The 18,819-nt window shown below is 46.9% G+C and overlaps 1 protein-coding gene across 1 annotated transcript; it reads left to right on the top strand.

The window, feature by feature from the left end:
• Positions 1–4,187: 4,187 nt before the first annotated feature.
• TMEM269 (transmembrane protein 269) lies at positions 4,188–18,351 on the top strand. The gene is made up of 7 exons (XM_042478506.1): positions 4,188–4,332; positions 8,362–8,428; positions 14,749–14,896; positions 15,480–15,577; positions 15,853–15,996; positions 16,326–16,526; positions 17,278–18,351. The coding sequence occupies exons 2-7, from the start codon at positions 8,404–8,406 to the stop codon at positions 17,385–17,387; spliced, it is 726 nt and encodes a 241-aa protein (XP_042334440.1). The 5' UTR covers positions 4,188–4,332; positions 8,362–8,403; the 3' UTR covers positions 17,388–18,351.
• The last annotated feature ends 468 nt before the right edge of the window (positions 18,352–18,819 follow it).

Below are 18,819 nucleotides of genomic sequence, written 5' to 3'. Positions count from 1 at the left end.
CATCCTGGCTTCAGGAACACAAGGTCAACATCTCAATCGATAAATCAATAAATTGATCAATTGATCTATCATTTATCCATCCATGTATCTATCCTTCTCTCTCTGTGTCCATCTGTCCATCCATCCATCCGTCTAGCTATCCCTCTCTCTCTGTCTCTCTCCATCCATCCATCCATGTATCTCTCTCTCTCCCTCCCTCCCTCTCTCCATCCATCCATCCATCCATCCATCCATCCATCCATCCATCTAAACCCTCTGTCTCTTTCTCTCTCCGTCCATTCATCCTCCTTCCTTCCTTCCTTCCTTCCTACCTTCCTTCCTTCCTTCCTAAATGACTGATGGGCCAAAGGCCAAAACATCTGGGAGACTCAGAAACCAAGAATTTCAATAAGAATAGTAACAACAACCACAATATTGTAAAAAATAATTGAAATGTGACACATTATCCAACACTAGCTCCATAAAGTCTTGCATGGAATATAAATCTCTGATGGCCAAAAGTCCAGTTTTCATCTAGTATAAGAGTAGTAGACTGTGAAACTCAATACTACAACAACTACAACTACTACTAAATGTTGTCTTCATCTAAAATCATCATCATCATCATCATCATCGTCATCATCACTGTTGTCGTCATCATCATTTTATTATTATTATTATTGGTACTTGAGACCCAACATGGCACAGTGGTTTGAGCGTTGGACTTTTCAGGGTTCAGTTCTCAGCTTGTCCATGAAACCCATTGGGTGACTTTGACCAAGTCCCACTCTCTCAGCCTCAAGGGAAGGCTATGGCAAACCTCCTCTGAAGAAACCTTGCCAAGAAAACCCCATGATAGGCTCTCCATAAGTTAGAAATGACGTGAAGGCACCCAACAACAACCAACGTGGATGAGCTGAGGATGGCTGCTATTGCCTGCTGGCCTGGGTCCCCATGTTCCTTCCAAGGACGACAATAATGTGTTGTAGGTGTGTCCCTTTTGTCACAATCTGAGCAACCATCAGGTTGATTTCCCCCTCATAAAACCCAAAGCACTGAATGAAGGACGAGAGAAAGAGAAAAAAGTCTGATAGCCGCAAGAGAACTTTCTCCTCTCAGTATCTCTTTTGGTCTTTTGCCCGGTTGACACAAATCAGCCCCATTAAGATGTTGTTCATTTGTGTCCTGTAATGACTCTGACTTTGCAGAGCTGGGGAACTACAACTCCCAGCACATCTAGGGGATTCTGGGCATTGCAATCTCCCCAAGTCCTTTCCCTGAGCTCTGCTGCGGTGTCACAAGGAAGGAGAAACCCAAGCGAAGAAGAGAGGGAGATCCAACTTGGTCAGCTTGGATCAAGGCCAGCCCCAAATCCCTTGCAAGGCGTCAGCCTCTCCTCTTTGCTGCCAGAAAGTCCAGCCAACAGCTGGGAAAACAGGAACCCCTGTTCCGAGTTCGGGTCGCGGGGTTTGTCGGAGAGGGCACAGGGTTTCTGGATACCATAGAGAGACTCTGGTCTGCTTGCAATTGGTCTTGCCTTCCCAGCCATTCCCAGTTGCTCATCCCTGGGTCAGAGACTGGTTCAAATAAAATAGGGCTGTCCCAAGGCATTTTGCTGCCCAGGGAAGAGGAGAGGAGGGATGCAAAATCAATCAATCAATTAATCCATCAGTTTTATTTACGGTCTTTGACCAAAGTAGTGCAACACTTCACCCTTTCCAAGCAGTTCTGTTTTCCTGCAAAGCAGGTTGTTTATTGGCACACAAAAACGCTGCACCCCAAAGAACTATATGGCATCTCTGCATAAAAGAACATGCCAAAAGACTTTGCACAGGGAAGTAACCTTTGCCACTGCTCTAATCTCCTTCAAATGCTGCAACTCTGCAGCATGGAAGGAGTCTCCTCAGACTGCCACTCCCATCAGCCACTGCAGGGCCAACATAGTCAGTGGCCATGGATGATGGGAACAGTGGTTAAAAACAAACACAAACCAACATCTGCTTGAAACAAACCCATGAATGGTTGCACTGCAGAGATGATGTGCTTTGACATTGCTTTGACTGCCTTGGGATTCTGGGGTTTGTCGTTTTCTGCGATGTTTAGCCTTCTCCGTCAGAGAGCTCTGGTGCCACAATAAACTACAAATCCCAGGATTCCAGAGCATGGAGCCATGGCGATAAAGCTATTATTTTTATTATTATGGCAATTAAAGCAGTTGCAAACTGTATCCATTCTGCAGTGCAGATGCAGCCAATGTGTCCAAGTGGGAAAATGTGTGACTGACATGAGATTGTGCAAATGTTTTCTTTTTGGCCACATATGCACATACAAACACACGCGCACACACACACATATATATAGTCTCTGCAAACATGACCCCACTGGCTGTTCTGCAAAAGAAATGGTCTGACGTGGCAGATCGCAGGCCAGTGTTTCATCTTCCGGAGGAAATAATCCTGTCTAGCCATTGCCCAAACACTCCCTTGGGCCATTCAGGGATTCAGATCTATGCCTTTGACCCTATTTCGGGTAGCAAGGCTTTATTCTTCTCCCCAAAGAAGATAATTCCATGTGGCCGGCCTCCCACCCACACCACTGACCGCTCTGGCAGTGTCCAAGAAATAGTTGCTTTATGGCCAACCCGGCTGCCCCTATGAGGAGAGATATTTAGGGATCTGGGTATGTTTAGCCTAGAGAAGAGAAGGTTAAGAGGTGATATGATAGCATTGTTTAAGCATTGGAAGGGATGCTATACTGAGGATGGAGGAAGCTTGTTTTCTGCTGCTCCAGAGACTATGGATGCAAGCTAGAAGAGAAGAGATGCCTCCTCAACATTAGGAGGAACTTCCTGGCAATAAAAGCCAAATATATTGCTTCAAAAAGTGGTGGAGTCTCCTTCTTTGGAGGCTTTGAAACAGAGTCTGGATGGCCATCTGTTCCAGGGATGGCATCTTCTTGCATGGAAGAATGGGGTTGGAATGGATGGATGGATGGATGGCCTTTGGGGAGGGGTCTCTTCCAGCGCTATGGTTCTAAGCCAAGGTTTTCTAGTTGCAACGAGACTTCCTTGGACCAGTGTCCCATCCCACCTCTGAACCATTCCTAGATGGACAAGACGGATGCCTCTCATGCGTAGAGAAGGAAGAGCACTCAAAAGAGTGGCACAGCTTTCTTTGCCACTGAGGTCCGGGTTCAGCTGCATAGTTCCTTCAGGATTTCCTGGGTCCAAACAAAACCCGAGTCCACAGTGATTTGAGCAAAGGTCCGCATCACGGAACGCTCTGCCATCAGCACCGTCACAATCTTATCTCTGTTGTTTTTCCTCACCGGGAATGAGACCTTTGTTTCTTCTAGAAATTACGGCCCCATCCCAGTCCTTCGGAGTCCAACTGGATATTGCTCTCTCATTCCCTCAGAGCCTTTGCTTGTAGCAAATTGCTGGAAAGGACACACAGACACACATGTGTTGTTGTTGTTGGGTGCCTTTCAGTCCCCCATCGCAGGGTTTTCATGGCAAGATTTGTCCAGAGAGAGGTTTGCCTTGACTGAGGCTGAGAGAGTGTGGCTTGCCTAAGGTCGCTCAATTGGCTTCCATGGCTGAGTTGGGATTTGAACCTTGGTCTCCAGAGCTGTGGTCCAACTCTTACACTGGTTATATATGTTAAAACCTTCATCCCACTCTGTTCCTGGGTTTTCCACAAGTTACTTTGTCAAAAGTTGTGCATTATAGTTACAAGGTGGCAATGCCAAGCAGATTTTGCAGGAACTGAGGAAGGCGATCCTTGCAGAGGGAACCAGGGCTGTTGGTGGCATTGTACCCAGGCAGATGTCCAGCCACTGCTGGGCACAAGGCCCAGGCCGCCTGACCAGTGCCAGCCTTGAAGGAATGCACCCAGAGCATTCAACTGGGGAGTGAGGAAGTCAACTGCCCCATAAGGCACTGGGTACCTAAAGGCGTGCCATGGCCTGAGTCTGGGAGAGTTGTCTCCCATGGCTGGGTTGGTACCCTGCACTGGGCAGCAAGCCAAGGGGCTCTCTTGCAGCAAAGCCTTGCCAGCCTCTCCTCCATCAGGGCTACTGCTTCTGCTGCCCCTGCTCCTTGCAAGCGCAGTGTGGACACTGCAGGAGGGAGGCGTGGACTTGTCGCGCGTTAGAGTGCGAGTGCGTGAATGTGGACACCTCCCCTCCCCTCCCCTGGCCAGCCCCTCCCCTTCCTGTGGAATTTTCCTTACAGAGAGAGAGAGAGAGAGAGAGAGAGAGAGATGCGGGGCATAAAAAGAGGCGATGCAGTGGCAGAGCTTCTCAGCTCGACATCGGAGCCACTGTGGATGCTGCCAGGCTCAGGCTGCAGAGGTGAGTGCCAGGCAAAGACCCCCTGCCTGCCTGCCTGCCTGCCTGCCTGCCTGCCTGCCTGCCTTATCTCCTCCCTCAATCTCTCCTCCCTTCCTTCCTCTTCCCCCCCTCTCTCTCTTCCTTCCTTCCTCCTCCTGGGCCGGGATCAGGGCGCAGGGCACCTGGGCGCTTCTGGAGAGCTTTGGGGGGGGGGCTCAATGGGGAGCCCCTGGAGCCCCAAGGCAGCAGCACCCCCCAAACCCTCCTGGACCCTCTTGGCTTGGAAGGAGGGAATGGGGAGGGGGGTTGGGGGGACTCTAGGGGTCCAGGGCCGTCCATCTGCCCTTCCATCCAACCTTCCATCTGACTTTCAGCCCAGCCTTCTATGCAGCCTTCCACCCATCCATCTGGGGTCCAGAGTCTGGCTATCCCCACATTCATCCATCCATCCACTTATCCTTCCCTCAATCCCTCCTTCCATCCATCCATCCATCCATCCACCCACCCATCCCTCCTTTCTTTCTTCATCCTTCGACCCATGCTTCGTTCCATCCATCCATCCATCTATCCACCCTTCCTTCCTTCTATCCTTCCATCCATCCATCCGGGCCAGAGTCTGGCTGCCCCATGTCCGTCCTTCCTTCCTTCCTTCCTTCCTTCCTTCCTTCCTTCCTTCTATCCTTCCATCTATCTTTCCACCCATCCATCCATCCATCCATCTGGGCCAGAGTCCAGCAGACCCCATGTCTGTCCTTCCTTCCTTCCTTCCCTCCCTCCCTCCCTCTAACCAGCTCCCAGGCCTCTCTGCTGGGCAGACTTGGAGGCCTTCTCTTTCTGAGAGGCCCCAGATGCAGGCCCAGTCCTTTCTCTTGTTGCTGGGATGGAGAGGCCCCTCTTCTTCCTTTCCAAGGCCTTCCAGCTTCTGGAAGTTTCTGCAGAGGCTCCTTGGTGGCTGCCTTTAACCTTTGCAACTCCCTGCCAGGGACCCAACTCTAAGTCCACCACGAAGTCCATTAGGGTGATATTAATCATCATTATTATTAGGGCCGGCCTTTGCTACTGAAACGGTTGTTGTTGTTGTCTACCTTTCAGTCATCATGTCTGACTTATGGCGACCTTAAGGCAAGCCTCTCGCAGGGTTTTCATGGCAAGCTTTGTCCAGAGTGTTCATAGGTGTTTTGAAATAAACCCATGGAGCCAAAAGTCAGTAAGACTCAATGGCTGTGTTTTCACTCAGTGCCAGCCTTGGGTCCGATTGCTGAATGCTCTTGTGAAATGGCGATTTGACACTATGGGGACAAGATAAGTGTCCTCTTCAACTGAGGAGGCTTACCTATTTGGTCAGTAGGTTGGTCACCTTGCTTGGCCTGAGTTCCAATCCTGACGTTTCCATTTTGCAAAAAGAGTAGCTCACTCCTTGGAGGGCTTGGAGGACTCGGGCTTCCTGCTCATCCTAGGGCATGAAGTCTTCCTTATAGTCCTGCTCCGATGGTCCCATTTCCGGATGGACGGCACGTTCTGGAACTTGTCGCTGAGCCATGGCTCCTTGTTGTCCCAGATCCAAGGATGGAGACTTGCCGCCTCTGGGCTGATCCAGAAGGCCAGCATTTAGAATAGAATTCATGCCAGACTATGTTTTGTCTGGAAAAGGGGGGTTAAAATAGTGGAGCGCCTTCTTCAAAGCCCTTTCCTCCAAAACCGTCCAGTTCTTCAAAGCTTCTTGGAATAAACAGAAAGTCTTTGCTTGCTGAGTGTTGGACTATGACTCTGGAAACCAGGGTTCGAATCTCTGCTCAGTCATGGAAGTCCCACTCTCTCAGCCTCAGAGGAAGGCATAGGCGAAATCCTTCCAAACAAATCTGGCCAAGAAAACCCTATACAGTAATCGGTTCACTTTAGGGTCTCCATAAGTCGGAAACGACTTAAAGGCACACAGTAATAGCTGGTATTAGCCAGCCCTCTGTTTCTGTGCATCCTTGATCCACAGATTCAACCATCCATGGCTTGAAAATGATCCAAAACATATCCATTTCCAATAGCACAGCATGATTTTGCCACTTTATAAATGGAGTGCCAACTTTCTATGCCAATGTGTTGAATGAGACTTGAGCATCCATACGTTTTAGCACTTGATTTTTGCCCCATGGACTCATTGCATTCACTTTTGGCTGAAATTGTCTGAACAGTAACAGAAATGTGCTCCTGAGAAATCTGTACGTTTTTAGACGCTTCAGGTCCCAACTTTGGAAGAAGAGCAGGATGCATATTAGTATACTAAATAGTTAAGCCCTAGTAGAGCCCTGGTTTAATAGGAAAAGTCGCAGCCAGCGTACAATTTTGGGCATCGTTGGAAACATGGCAAAGGATGGTGAAGCATGCCATTTGCCACCTTTGCATATCCTTTTCTTTCTCAATGGTGCGCTGCAAAAGGGGACTCTCCCTAAACCAGCCTTAATCTCTCCAAGACAGGCTTGCGGTTGCTTTTGGACTTTGGACAGGGAATTCAGAACAACATGTTCTCCTTAAAGGGGGACATGAAGCCTGCGTTTCCCAAGCTGTTCGCTGCGGTCTGCTCTTTGGACACTCTCCTGAGCGACGAACTCGGAGACCTTCCGAGACGGACCCAGTGAACCCGGGGTTGCGGAAAGGCGATACGGCCGGGAGGGCCAAGGTCCAATGGGGAAGAGGGGACTGACGCGTGACGATGAGCGAAGCTGGGTCTCGGTTGTCGCTCTGGAAATCTACTGCCACCTGGACCGTTTCGGATGTCTCATCTGGAAGGAATTTGGGCACAGGAAAGGGTGCGCATGTGTGTGTCTCTCTCAAGCGCAACGTCTGTTTTGTGGCACCTGTGGGACACTAAGGATGAGGCATTTTCCCCCCTCTCTATTTATCTACTGACTCAGTGGCTTAAAAGGTCAAAAGGCTACAGGTTCAAGAGCCGGGCGCCAGCATTAGTCTTCCTCCATCACGGCTGAGCCTGAACTTCAAGTCCCCCAGATTCTTGGGCTCAGTTTCTTGGGGTCTTCTCCTTTTGGAGGGTTGCGGTTCCCTATCTTGCATCTATGACTGCAAAGGCATGGCTGCAAGGGATAAGTACTGCACATTATTTGAACATGGAGCCGGAAAAAGTTGTGTGCAGCGCGGCTGCACAATGCGCACCAGAAAGGAAGGCTTTTTGGTGTGGTCAGCAAAACAGACTTCAGTTGGGGACAAAACTGTACACAAAAAGATAGAGACACTAAACATTGTCGTGAGTGCTGTTACCTTTCAATCTACCATCTTGTTGTTGATGTTGTTGTTGTTACAGTGGGACCTTGTTATCTGTTGGGGTTTGGTTCCAGGATCCCTCTGTGGATAACAAAATCCGTGGATGCTCAAGTCCCATTAATCATCATAATAATGGCAGAGCAAAATGCTGTCCCTGTATATAAAATGGCAAAATCAAGGTTTGCTATTTGGCATTTAGACTATTTTGCAATACATTTCAAGCCATGGATGCTGGAAACCATGGATAAAAACGTCCAACTGTATTATCATTATTATCATTATCAGAGATGTGGTTTTTGCATTGCCCATCGCCTTTACTTGCATTTTGTTGTCACCCGTATTGTGAACCGCCGCCACCGCCGCCTTGGGTCCCAGATTGGAAGAATGGCTATTATCATTATCATCATTACAGATGGGAAACTCTTTATTTGCTTTCTCCGTTTCTATTATATAACTGTATAACGCTTCCATCCCTCCCCATAACACAAAACCATCGCACCTTGAGCTATTTCCCTACCCCTGTTTCCTAACCTTTCCTCATTCTGTTTGCTGCTCTGATCCTGCAACTTTCCCAAGGCATGCCTTTGTGGGAGCGCTTGATGCATCACCCTCTTGGTATCTAAGAGATGTGGGTTTTGCACAAACCCCACATTGTCCGTCGTTGTTGTCATCATTGCGCAATCATGGAAGAGTACATGTTTACGGTTTAGGCGTGAAATCTTCCAGCGAGTTTGAAAAAGAAGAGCTAACCTGTCTCTCTCTCTCTCTCTCTCTCTCTAGCTAGAGAACTGTGCCTTGTTTTCTGCCTGAATCCCAGCCAAGATGTGGATGGTGTCGCCTCCTTCTGGTGAGTCTCGACAACACAGCCAAGCTCCCCTCTTTTTGGCCTCTGTTTCCTTCCCTTGCTCTTTTATTTTTAACGGATGAGTGGAATAAACTTGGCTCCCAGCCCCGGTTCTCCTCCCTCCCCTTGAAACTTTGGGAACCAGAGAGGAGGAATGAAATCCCTGCTACGCAGTTGGCAAAGTTGGCAACCTGTGCCAAAACACTTGCAATACGAAAACGACAACGACAGCCCTGACACGCGTTGCAAGGAGGTTGTAACCCAGAGGTTGTGTTACAGAAGCAACCGCTCAAGGAGGGCCTCTGTTTTGTGCTGGAAATTTTGTACTTCCAAGGCTATGTATTTGGTGCCAGGCGCACATTAATGCTATGGGAATGGTAAGATGATGCGTCGGATGGCGCATCATCCCAGCCCTTTGGCAAGACAAGACCCAGCATCCCCAGGCAGCCAAGGCTGACCAGATGCCAATAATAATAATAATAATAACAACAGGGAATCCTGGGAATTGTCGTCTATTGTGGCACTGGGTCAAACGTCTCCAAAAACCAGTTCCCAGAATTCCTTAGCATCAGGCCAAAGCGGTCTCAAACTGGATTATTTTGGCAGTGTTTTGGACCTAGATCTCCCAAATTCTATCCAGTGTATGGTCTCCCATGGCAGTGGGTTGGCATCTGCTTCGGTTTTTAGTCTGAACTTTAAAGGGTCCGAAGCCCAATTTAGCCCCTTGAATGGCACCTTTCAAAGCAAAAAGCTGGAGCAGATTCATATTAGAGCAATCTCACTGGGAACCACCCTCTGCCACTGCTCTGACCACTATCCCCCATTGCTATAGAGGACAGAATTAGTGCCGGGATTTAGAATACACCCCAAAAGCCAAAATATGCTCATTCTCTAGGAACCCAGCCTTGGAAATGCCACCATTAACCAAAGCAAGGAAATAATGTGGCCGACTGTGGCCACCAATTTGCGGAAGGGTTTCTCCTCTCTGGTTCTCCATGGCTGGGTTTTCAAAGGGTTTTCTTTACTTTGTGATTGTGGGTCTGATTGTGAAAGCCTTAAAATGCCCCATTGGAACAGATTCGGGTGACAAAACCCTGGGGCTGACGCCTTTTTATTGGGGATTGTTTTAATATACTTAACTTCCAGTGAATCCGAAAGCTTGCTAGAAACGGTTGCGCAAAGGGTGGCAGTGCTTTAAAACAACAGTGCTTTAGTTCAATCGCACAGTTGTGTTTGGTGTTACTTTGTGTGTGTGAATCTATTTCAAACCTTAGCACTCCTTTAGGATATTCCTAGTTTGAGTGTCGCTGCTTTGTTTTGTGGGACTAACAGCATGCGTTTTGGGCTTGGCTTTCCCATTGCTCCAGCCCAGTTCATAAGGTTGTACTTAGTGGTTTGTGTCCCTTTGACACACCATTTGACCCAGGAGCGCATAGAAATGCAAAACCGGCATCCCAGATTTGTATCTCTCTTCTCTCTCCCACACAAATTTGGTTTTAGATCACTGTGAGCATCTTAACATGGAGATTCAAGAGGATCAAAGTGGTCCAGAAGTGGCCCACGCCTGGAGACACCCAAAAGAGAGCCATGCTTTCAGGCCCATTTCCTCCTTGCCTCACAAGGCGCTTTGCCCAAACGGAAACAGGCTGCCCCCCTTCAGCCCACGCTTTGGAGATATATCTCCAGGGACTGATCTTTGATCCCCTCTGAGACGGAACGGAACGTCTCGGACATGATCTAGAACCGCATGAGTTCCTTGGCAGGAAGAGATAAGAGATAAGGAACCTTCCTCCTCTTCTTTTGCAGCCATGCAAAGAATTCAGGTCACGCCAACAGTTGGCTCTTTTTGCTTTGCTCTAAAGAGATGAATCTACACACACATATGAGATATATATATATATATACACACACACACACAGGGACTGCCATCATGTTACATACACATACATATATGATACACACACATATACATGTATGCAATATACATACACACACACACATATATATATACACACACAGAGAAAGAGAGAGAGACTGCCATCATGTTACATACATATACATATACTTATATGAAATATATATATATATATATACACACACACACACACAACTACATATGATATATATAGATACATATATACATACATACACATATGCACACATACACACACACACAGACTGCCCTCATGTTACATTCACATGCATATACTTATATAACACATGCACACACACACATATATATATACACATATATATAAGATATATACATACAGACACATATTATATATGTTACATACATATACTTATACTATATATATATATATATATATACACACACACACACACACACACACACAAACATATACAAAGAGAAAAAGAGACTGCCACCTTGTTACACACACATAAATATGCTTATATGATGCGTGTACACACAATGTATGTATATACAATGTATATACAGTAATACACATATATACAATATATGTGTGTGTGTGTGTATTATATATAGTGTATATGCATACATTGTGTGTATGTGCATCATATAACACACACAGACACACACACAGAGACCGCCATTGTGTTACATACATATACACAGAGTTATATGATAATAATAAATAAGGAGGCAATCAATATATACAAAGAGATAGAATATATATATATATATATACACACACACACACACACACACACACACACATGATATATGGTCAGGTTGCTTACCTGTCACCATATTTCTTCTTCATGGCCCCCTGCGAATGCGCACAAATGGGTTCCTTCTGCGCCTGCGCAGTCAGTTCCGGAACCTTCTTCTATGCGCCAGGAGCGGCGTTTTGGCCACAGCCGCCGCCTTATTGGCCGCTTTCCCGCCTAAACCCCTGTTTTTTTCCCTGCCAAAGCAGCATTTAGGAACCCTTTGGAGATCCGTTTTCCTGTCAGACTTGACAATCCCTCCTTGACATTTCCCAGCTGCGTCTTGGTGGCCATTTTTTAAAACACGTTTTCAAAGAAGCGCTGCGCTTTCCTCAGAGAATCACAAACTTAAATGTCCGTTTCAATCCTGAGGTAAAAGTTGTGTTAATGGCCTTCGCATTTGGCAAGGCAACAAACAACCTTAACCATAGAGTTGCCCTGGAGGACCTAGAGATTCCTCTCAGGAAAAAACATGGCTGGGGTTTCATTGTTATTGGTGGTTTTTCCATATTCATGGGGGCCTTGTGCCCCTAACCCTAGCCAATGTGGAGGGACAAGTGTGTGTGTGTGTGTGTGTATACACACTCACACACACACACATATGTGTGCATATATATATATATATACACACACACATACACACACAAATATATATATATAAATATATACACACACACACAAACACATACAGAGAGAGAGAATGAGTGCCATCTTGTTACACACACACATAAATAGGCTTATATGATACACGCAAACACACACAGAGATAGATATATATACACTTGTCCTTCCATATTCACTAGGGTTAGGGGCCCAAGACCCCCATGAATGTGGAAAAGCCACAAGCTTGCCCCCAGTTGTCCTCCTCTCTGACCGCCGGCCTTTAGCCCTTCAGGAATGCCTTGGGGCCAGAAGGGCTACTTCCCCCCTTCGGACTCCATCCATTTTCCTTTTAAAAGAGACCCCTCTCCTTCCTTACTAAGAGAGGGCTTTGCCTCTCTGTTTCTCGGGGTAGTTTCTGGAAAAGGTAATGTTTAACCTTTTCTTTTTGGGAAAGAGGGATGAAAGCGGCAAACAGAGCCGGGAAATTTGGCAACCTGTTTGATCCCAAAATGTAAGACTTAAAAGTAGCATCTCAAACCTTGGCTCTTTGGAAATGGGTACTAATTTCCCTTTAGTGTCCTTTATGCTATACAACTATTATCCCTGAAGCAGCATACTGTCGTCCCAGTCGTTTTATATTCATAATATCTACTTTTGTCTTATCTAATTAATGTCAAAACTAAGTTGGCAAAGATATTATTCTACAGATCTGCAAAAATCCATAGCCTCCAAATCTCCCCATCTTTCTGGCTGAAAATCCAGTTTTCATGCAAAACAATTTGGCTTGGGTTTGACGCACATTTTACTATCCGCAATGGTAGGAATCAAGCCACGCTTCAGATGTCGTTGGACTACAAATCTCACCAGCAAACGGCAAGGGATGCTGGGAGTTGTAGTCCAAGAACATCTGGAGGTTGGGATTATTTTGCTGGGATGGTTTATAGGAGATGCCTGTTCTTCTGTTGCTGCGGGAGGCGATTTAAATGCAAAAGAGGCTCTGATCTGATTTCATGTTTGCTCATTGCGGATGCATCTCTTGCAACAGCATCCATTTTACAGAACCGTATATTGAGGGAAAGGGGTTTAGGCTGCCCCTTTTGTGCTTTCCTGTGGCTTCACCCATTGCAAACGTTTCCAAGAAGGTCTAGGAAACGCTTCGACGCCGTTCTCATCTGCAACTTGGGAAGAAACTTGGGAACGAAGGGGTAAAACTTAGCAACTGTGTTTGGAGTGGGATGAGTACAGGCATACCTCATTTAACAAAGCCGATTGCGTTGTTCTTGGGCACAATGTCTTCTTATACGGGCAATTTGCTGCCAAAAGCAGAAAGAGAAAGATTTAGAGCAGATTCAAGATTTTCAACAGATATGTTATTCCAAACTCGCAAGATGCAAACGGGAAACGAAACAAGGAACTTTGCTATCAGAGGCTTTGTTAACTGAGGTATGCCTATAGCTGGAAGGGGGGAAGGTCCGAAAAGCAGGTCTCTCCAAAGGGTGCAACGTATGGGTCAACGGAACAGGTTTTTGCATCGAAGGCGGACGGAGTTGGTTTATCTCTCTTTGAATTTTATTTCCGTTTTGTTTGTACGGGGATCTTTCCTCCCTCCTTTTCTTTTTTGTCAACCCTCCAGATGTTGTTTTGCTCTGATCTCCTGTTTTCTTTCAGATGAAGAATCTCAGGACCTTTCCGGGATTCGGAAATACGACCAGGGCAGGGTGCTAAACATACTAGTAGGACATGTCCCTTCTCCTCTAAAGAATAGCCCTTTTTATTATTATCATTTTCGGGTAGATTAACAAGAAGGTTAATTTTAAGATTGAACAGACGGGTCGGAGGGGTCGGGGATTGTTATTTCTTCGTAAGCAGGTTGGGTTTCGGGTGGGTTTTGTCGGAACGAGCGATGGAGGCATTAAGGGCCTAGCATCCAGAAGCATCATTAAAGCCGAGATGCTTTCTTTATAACATTACATTTAATAGAGGGATAATATTCAGAGAAGGTCAAGGAGAATTAGTGGGGAAATGTTTGCAAGGCTGTCTGTTGCATGCCGCTTCCGCCCACGCCTTTTGCAAGGCATAGAAAGCTTCTTGCACCCGGGTTGCGATCCGCACTCAAGCAAGCGTCCCACCTCCCAGGAAAGGTGCACCAAGTCTTTTAATGGGATTGACAGTTCTCCCAAAACAAACAAACAAACGTCTTCCCTCCCCTGTTTGGAAGCATCCAAAGGCAGCGAAAGCAATCCGAACTTTCCAAAAGTGCCCGTTTGTCCACCAAAGGCAACGCCAGGAGAAGTGGTGAACTCAACAAACCTGGGAGATAGGACCATGCAAGGCTGTGCCAAAGGCTGTTTGGAAAGCTGGGGTGCTCTGTTTTATTTTATTGTCAAGAAAGGAAAAATAAAAGATGCATAAGAAGAACATTAGCTCATGCGCAACCTCGCTGGGCCGTTGCTAGCCTGGCAAGCGCATTCCCGAACCTCTGAAGGAAACCCAAACCAGAGATTGTGCAATTGGGGGAATTCAATTTTTAGGGATGCTCAGAGCCGTCCAATCTGGATGGCCATTAGGGGATTGTGGGCATTGTAGTCTTGCCCAAGCTCTGCAAGGGACGCCGCTTCCCGATTCATCCGAAACCTCTGACGATAGAAGAAGAACCTCCATCAAAGGTCCACCAAGACACATAACCTTTTTCTCTATCTCTTTTTTGGCCTTTTTGGGCTAAACCAAAGGGCTACGTTTTGGATTTTTGGAGGCCGACGAGATGCCTCCAGATTTTTAATTTGGCGAACGTCATCTCTGTTGTGAAACCAGACCCTTTTTGTCTTCCAAGGCCCGCTAGAATCCTCTCTCTCCACGCCTCTGACCGGCTTTTCTATCGGTCTCATTAAGGCCGGATGTTAACGGGGCAGAAATTAGCACAGTTCTGGCAAAACTCCCTTCCTCTCCTTCAGGACGTAAAATGGCTTCTCTTTGGTCGCGGGGATGCTCCGTTTATTTCCTGACCCTCTTTTTCTTCCAACTCTCAGGTCTCTTTCAGTACACCAAGAAGCTCTTCCTGAGCGAACAAGCCGGGCGGGCGCAAGCGGCAGAGTTCGTGCGCAAAAATGTCGCCAACTTCATCTCCATAGCGAACCTGGTGGTGGGGCTTTCCTCCGTCCTTTGCAGCCTTAACGGGTATGTCTCAGCCCAAAATGCAGGCAATGCCAGGTTTGAAGATTTGAGAAGTACAGTGGGTCCTTGGTATCTTCTGGGGTTTGGTTCCAGGACTCCCATGGAAACCAAAATCCATGGATGCTCAAGTCCCATTAAATACAAAGGGGGCATCATCATCATCATCATTATTTATGAGCCCTTGATATCTGCTGGGATTTGGTTCCAGGAGTCCCATAGGAACCAAAATCCATGGAGGCTCAAGTCCCATTAAATACAATGGGGTATTATCATCATTATTTATGGGCCCTTGGTATCTGCTTTGGTGAGCTTTTGTAGACTTCAATCTACTTCCTCAGATGCATATCTATCTATCCGTCTCTCTATCCATCCATCTATCCATCCATCCATCCATCCATCCATCCAGCCATTTATATTGGTTCCACATCTAAAGGTTACACACTACATATAAAGCCCACCAATGAATAATTACTGTGTTGTAGAAGTTTGATACCACCTTGCCATGGATCCTGGGATTTGTAGTTTGGGTGAGGACTTTGAATCCTCTGCTCATGTCGGTTTCCCTCCATCTCTGTCCAACTTCCAGGCATTACCAATATGCTTGCTGGCTGGTCCTGACCGGATTCCTGTTGGATCTTGCAGACGGCGCCGTCGCCAGACATCTCAACGCCTGCTCCGCTTTGGGTGAGTCCCTTTTTCTGAGGCTGAGAGTATGTGGTTGGTCCAAAGCCATCAATGGGATCCCATGACTGAGCTGGGAGTCGTATTCCCACATTGTTTGCTTCCAGAAGGGCATAAACACAGATACTCAAGTCCCATTAAATACAAAGGGGCCATCGGAATCATCATCATTTATGAGCCCTTGGTATCTGCTGGGGTTTGGTTCCATGACTCCCATAGGAACCAAAATCCCAGTTCGCACCTTTGCCCCAGACTCACCAAAGGCTTTCTCCCCAAAGGTGCCAAGCTGGACGACTTTGCTGACTTCACCTCCTTCGGCCTGGCCACCGCTTTGCTCCTCCAAGCCCATGGCATCCTGGACGGGCTGCTGGTCATCGTCTACGTCATGGCCGTCTTCACCCGCCTCTGCTTCTTCTCCAGCGGTGAGTCCCTCCTCATTTTAGCCCATCATCCACAGAGCCGGCTGGAGGAACAGTCCGGCAAGGCTGTGTTCAGCTGCAAAAGTAGCCAGCTTCTCTACTTTTGAGTTGTTCCTTAAAGAACCATTGCAGAGCAATGATCCATTTTTTAAATCCATAATTGTTCTCTCTGCATCTGAGGCAGGATTAATTTAATTTTAATGTCTTGCTGAGTGCAGCCCTGCAAGGTCTCCCAATGCACCCCCAAAAGCTTCCCAGCCTTGCTCTGTCTCCATGCAGGTTCTCCTCGCTCTTTCTCAATGTCTCCCCTGCTTCTTCCTCTTCAATCCCAGGGGTCCCCTTCATGTATCGGGGTCTTCCTTGCCCCTACGGCGCCTCCGTCCTGGCAGCCACCTATCTCCTGACCGGCGGTAACCTCCTGGTCCTGCGCATCGTAGCCATGGTCATGATCCTCTTCATGGTGGACCAGGGCTTCTATCCTCATGACAAAGTGCTGGAGTCTCAATTGTGGAAGAAGGTGGTCTACGCCGGAGGTGAGTCCCCTCAAACGCGAGGACTAAGCCTTGCGACCTTTAGGCGTGCGGCGGATTTCGTGTTCCCGTTTCTCTGCTCCTTTTTGGGTTGCAAAACTGGTGTGCCTCCATGAACAAAGTAGATGCATTCTTGAGCATGATTTATTTAATGGAAAATTTGATGCCATGGGAAGCTTTCAAGTCGACACCGCAAGGTTGGCTTCAAATGTTTCAGCCAGTGTTCAGAATTGGATGCCAGCCGTCTGCATGTAAACAGCACTCTGTTGCCCTTTTCTGTGCCCATTGCAAATGGTGCAGGAGTAGAACCAGAAGCATGGGGAGTAAATTGTTATACAAGGGGATTGTGGCACCTGTTGCACAACAACAGTTATCACAGCCTTTCTCCGAGGCTGAGAGAGTGTGGCTTGTGCAAGGTGTCATCCAATGGGTTTCCATGGCTATGCAGAGAACCAAACCCTGGTCTTTCAGAGCCCTTATCCAATACTCACTATGCCATATTGTCTGTCCATGTCAAATACTTCTTCCTTTAAAAAAGTGGTTCCCAAACTTGGGTCCTTTAGAAGTTTTGGACTTCAGCTCCCATGACTTGGGCTTCTGGGAGTTGAAGTCCCAAACACCTGGAGTTTGGGAATCGCTGCTTTAAAACCTCACCCTCTTTTCACCGCCGCTGAGTGCGGCAACCATTTTGCAGAGGAACTGTGTGTCCGATGCGACTTTCCTTTATAACCTCTTCCTCTTTGGTTCATCCCAGGGGTCCTGATGGTCCTATTCTCGGCCTCCTCCTTGGCCTCGCTCTACTACCTGATTTGGTCCACGTCGTACATCATCTTCCCTTCGGCCTTGTGGAGTTACAAAGTCTAACCGCCCCAATTGCATCTGTCTTGGAGGAGGAGGAGAAAGAGGACGACGACAACCACAACCGTCACCACACTTCGCTGTGGCCGCTGCCCAAACGGCTGCGCGTCCCAAGGAATCGGACAAACGGCCGGCCCAACGATAGCCGTACTATTGCACCTTTCCAGCTTGACCATAAAGGTGGTGGTGCAAGGTGTGTGTGTCTGCATCTCTCTCGCACACGCATCCATTGGTTTTCATTCTCTCTTGGGGCAGGACGGCAAAAACGGCGTCGCACTCACAGCCCTCCTCCTTCGGTGTAGATAAACCTGTACAGAAATCTTTATCTCTATAGAGACTTGTACAAAAAAAAATTGATGTATAGATTTTAAGAAGAAGAAGAAGAAGAAAAGTAATCAGTTTTTAGGTTTGTACTCTTTATATATTTTTTTAGTGTGAGATTTACATGTCGGTTTGGTGGGGTTTCTGCTAGAGATGGAGACAAGGCGCAGCGTCGGTTCTTCCCCTCCTGGGTTAATTTTTGGGGTAATTTACTACTTGCAAACTGCCAAATTTGCAAATGCTGGAAAACTGGGACCAAAAAGGTTGTCCCTTTAGGAAAAAGGAAACCCGTCTGTCTTTCTCCCCCTTCCACTCCATGACCAAAATACTGACCTTAACTGGACTCTGATCCCCATCACAAGAAATGGCTTTGGATGGACATAGCCTTGCAGGGATTGTCCCTTGCATGTGTTTCATGCATTGCAAAACCTTCAGAAGTGGGTCTTGGTCTTTTCGCCACTGACCGCAACACTGGCTGGAGAAAGGGCCAAATCCTGCCTGGACAGCCCATGACCATTCAAAATGACCGCTTGAGAAGCTTTGGGTTGGAGGGTCGGGTGGGTTGTTCCATCCCCAAATAATATTGGAATATAGTCCACTTGAAACCGATGCTCTTGGGTTTTCAGAAATAAAGATTTTAAAACAAGAATAAATACATTTTCGTGTGATTTTTCTTTTATGGGGTGGATAACGGACTGCAGTTACGGGTGCGAATGCATGCTCTTATTTTTGGATTGGAAAAGGGTTCTTGGGTTTTATTTTATGTTTAAATGGAGATTAACAGACTGTATTTAATGGCTTCAGGTGCAAAAGGATGCCCTTGTATTTGGAGAAGTAAAATGTCTAAAATAGGGGTAAAAATAGTTTCTTTGGGGGGGTTTATGACGGCGGTTAACGGACCACAGTCGTAAAATGCAAACCAAGATATAATATTTGTGCACACACACACATATATAATTTTATATAGGCATGTAACAGGAAAAGGAAATTATGTTGACACTTGTTGGGTCGATACACACGAACTTGTTGCCACTAAGGAAACTTTGTAATACATAGAGAGAGTTGAGGACATAGATCTGCAAGGCTGCATCTGCACTGCAAAAAATAACCCTGTTTG

This window comes from Sceloporus undulatus, chromosome 7 (genome assembly GCF_019175285.1).
Source record: "Sceloporus undulatus isolate JIND9_A2432 ecotype Alabama chromosome 7, SceUnd_v1.1, whole genome shotgun sequence".
Taxonomy (NCBI): domain Eukaryota; kingdom Metazoa; phylum Chordata; class Lepidosauria; order Squamata; family Phrynosomatidae; genus Sceloporus; species Sceloporus undulatus.
The sequence above is the reverse complement of the archived record's forward strand: the minus strand, read 5'-3'. Positions and strand labels throughout refer to the sequence as shown.

Excerpts from the sequence above, each read along its gene's own strand:
- TMEM269 (XM_042478506.1), top strand. The coding sequence starts at position 8,404 with ATGTGGATGGTGTCGCCTCCTTCTG. Across the intron at positions 8,429-14,748 it reads GATGGTGTCGCCTCCTTCTG|GTCTCTTTCAGTACACCAAG; the intron begins GTGAGTCTCGAC and ends TCCAACTCTCAG. Across the intron at positions 15,578-15,852 it reads CAACGCCTGCTCCGCTTTGG|GTGCCAAGCTGGACGACTTT; the intron begins GTGAGTCCCTTT and ends TTCTCCCCAAAG.